The 2595-nt window shown below is 40.8% G+C and overlaps 1 protein-coding gene across 1 annotated transcript; it reads left to right on the top strand.

The window, feature by feature from the left end:
• The first annotated feature begins 708 nt into the window (after nucleotides 1–708).
• Nucleotides 709–2326, top strand: LOC148877328 (karrikin insensitive 2 receptor CA). Its single transcript, XM_088984920.1, has 2 exons — nucleotides 709–1327; nucleotides 1452–2326. Exons 1-2 carry the CDS (start codon nucleotides 960–962, stop codon nucleotides 1894–1896), a joined length of 813 nt encoding a protein of 270 aa, XP_088841046.1. The 5' UTR covers nucleotides 709–959; the 3' UTR covers nucleotides 1897–2326.
• The last annotated feature ends 269 nt before the right edge of the window (nucleotides 2327–2595 follow it).

The following is a 2595-nucleotide window of genomic DNA, read 5'->3' as shown; positions in this document are numbered from 1 at the left end:
CATGATATCGGAAAGGTTTTGGTCAATCGGAACCCTCGTAAATTTTGATAAAAAGCCACCTGGTTGGTTAGCACTCTTATGATGCCGATGCCGGTTGATTGGTTATTAGTTTTTTTAGTGTCATGTCTTTCTAATATCATGTTTTATCCCGATCATTTATCTATTTATAATCTTCTAAACATGGTCCAGTAGTCGAATTTGTCAATTCACAAAATTAGGGATGCAAACAGCTGAATTGGATTCAAATCACGACATATCTGAATCCCATTAAATACAATGAAGAAGTTGGGTTTTTGGATTTGGTCTGATCTAATTTAAATTTTTAAAAGAATTAAAAAATTATTAAAAGAAAAATAAAATATAACAATTTAAATAAAAAACAAAAAATACAAATATCTTTTCAATTATTTTCATCATATATATATATATATGTTTTCAATAATATAATAAATTTATAAAAATATAATATGAATAATATATTTATAAATAAATAAATAATATGTGAGATTGGATAGGGCCATAGGGTGATCCAAAGTTCCTATTATCCGATCCGAAGAAATGGAGATCCATTTGCACCCCTAGTATTTTTTTGGGGGGGGGGATAGAGCAATGGTTATTTAGGTGAGAGTGGTTCCAGATCCATTACACACGAGACACGTGGCAACGATGAATTGCAATTTATCACAAGGGCACCAGTGGAGCAGATGTTTTCGTTCCCCCTTATCGCAACTTGGCTACAAAAGCAAAAGCAAAATCAGAAGAAATGAAGAATAAATAGTGTAACATCAAGCTTTTCCATTTTCTCGTATACCAAAGAAAAAATCTTTCCCATTTTCTTTAAAAGCGAGCACAGAACAGGAAAGTACCAAACTAAAGGTTCAAGAGAAGTGGGAGAGAAAAGTCAGAAAACGAAGAAGAAGAAGAAGAAGAAGAAGAAGAGGAGGAGGAAGAGGAAGAAGATGGGAATAGTGGAAGAAGCCCACAACATAAGGGTGTTGGGATCGGGTGAACGAATTGTAGTTCTTGCCCATGGGTTCGGCACGGATCAGTCGGTGTGGAAACACCTGGTCCCCCACCTCGTCGACGACCACCGGGTGATCCTCTTCGACAACATGGGCGCCGGCACCACCAATCCCGACTACTTTGACTTCGATCGCTACTCAACCCTCGAAGGCTACGCTTACGATCTCCTCGCCATCTTAGAAGAGCTCGGCGTCGCTTCCTGCATCTTCGTCGGCCACTCTGTTTCCGCCATTGTTGGCGCTCTCGCCTCCATCGCTCGCCCGGATCTCTTCTCCAAACTCATCACGATCTCCGCTTCACCCAGGTTATATAATAATTTAACGGCACAACGAAATCAGAAAAATAAAAACTATAAAGCATGTTTGTGAACGAAATTAATTCGTTTTATATATGATACTGACTACCAAGTAAATGATATCTAATAAAAGGTACTTGAACGACGTGGATTACTACGGAGGATTCGAACAAGAAGATCTTGATCAGTTATTCGAAGCGATGCGAGAAAATTACACGGCCTGGTGTTCAGGGTTCGCCCCGTTGGCTGTGGGAGGGGATATGGACTCTGTGGCGGTACAGGAATTCAGTCGGACGTTGTTCAACATACGACCCGATATAGCCCTGAGCGTAGCTCAAACCATATTCCAAAGCGATTTCAGGCAGGTGTTAAGACTCGTCACCGTTCCTTGTCACATACTACAGAGCAGTAAGGATTTGGCCGTGCCGGTGGTGGTGTCCGAGTACCTGCACAGGAACCTCGGCGGCGAATCCATTGCCGAGGTCATGTCTTCGGATGGTCATCTCCCTCAGTTGAGCTCGCCGGATGTCGTGATTCCAGTTCTTCTCCGGCATATCCGTCACGATATTGCTGCCTGATCATATATTGTTCCAAGTTAGGGAAACGATTAAACAGCACAAGAGAAATCTGCTATCGAGCCGTCGACCATGTGATTTTATGCCACGTAACACCGATTCTTTTTAGCATGGCCCCGGGGTTCTGATCCAACGGTAGACTTCTCTCTAGCAGATTTCTAGGGCTTTTGATCGATCCACTCCCTTGATTATTAGTAAAAAAATATAAGGTAAACTTCTTTTCCTTTGTAGTTTATCTTCCTTGGTTGCTGATTAAGGATTAAATAGAAGAAACAGCGTTAGTTAATTTAGAAGAAAAAGACAGAGGGCGCAATTTGATTGTGCTATGGGTGGCGTTTGGTGTGACTTCTGCAAATTCGCCCAGACGCACCCCAACTACTTTTAGCATATTGGTTTATATGATGCAATTGTGATACCAGAAAGGTTAGCAGAAGAACCTTGACCAATCCCCCCGGTCAATTTTGACGAATACCAGGCAGCCGATTTTTTCTCGCTTTTTATGATTACCCGTTGATATTTGTTTTGGTAGATTGATACCGGTTGATTGATTATCATTGTTTTTTATAAGGGGTGTATCCTATCGGATGCGTATCGTAGAATATCGGCGGATATGCACCGATACTGAGGCATATGAACCCGTATATCACATACAAAGTATTTCACTATAAAAAGAGTTTTAATATGATTCGAACCCTGAAACCC

This window comes from Nelumbo lutea, chromosome 1 (assembly GCF_056320005.1).
Source record: "Nelumbo lutea isolate HS-2025 chromosome 1, American lotus-T2T, whole genome shotgun sequence".
NCBI lineage: Eukaryota > Viridiplantae > Streptophyta > Magnoliopsida > Proteales > Nelumbonaceae > Nelumbo > Nelumbo lutea.
The sequence above is the reverse complement of the archived record's forward strand: the minus strand, read 5'-3'. Positions and strand labels throughout refer to the sequence as shown.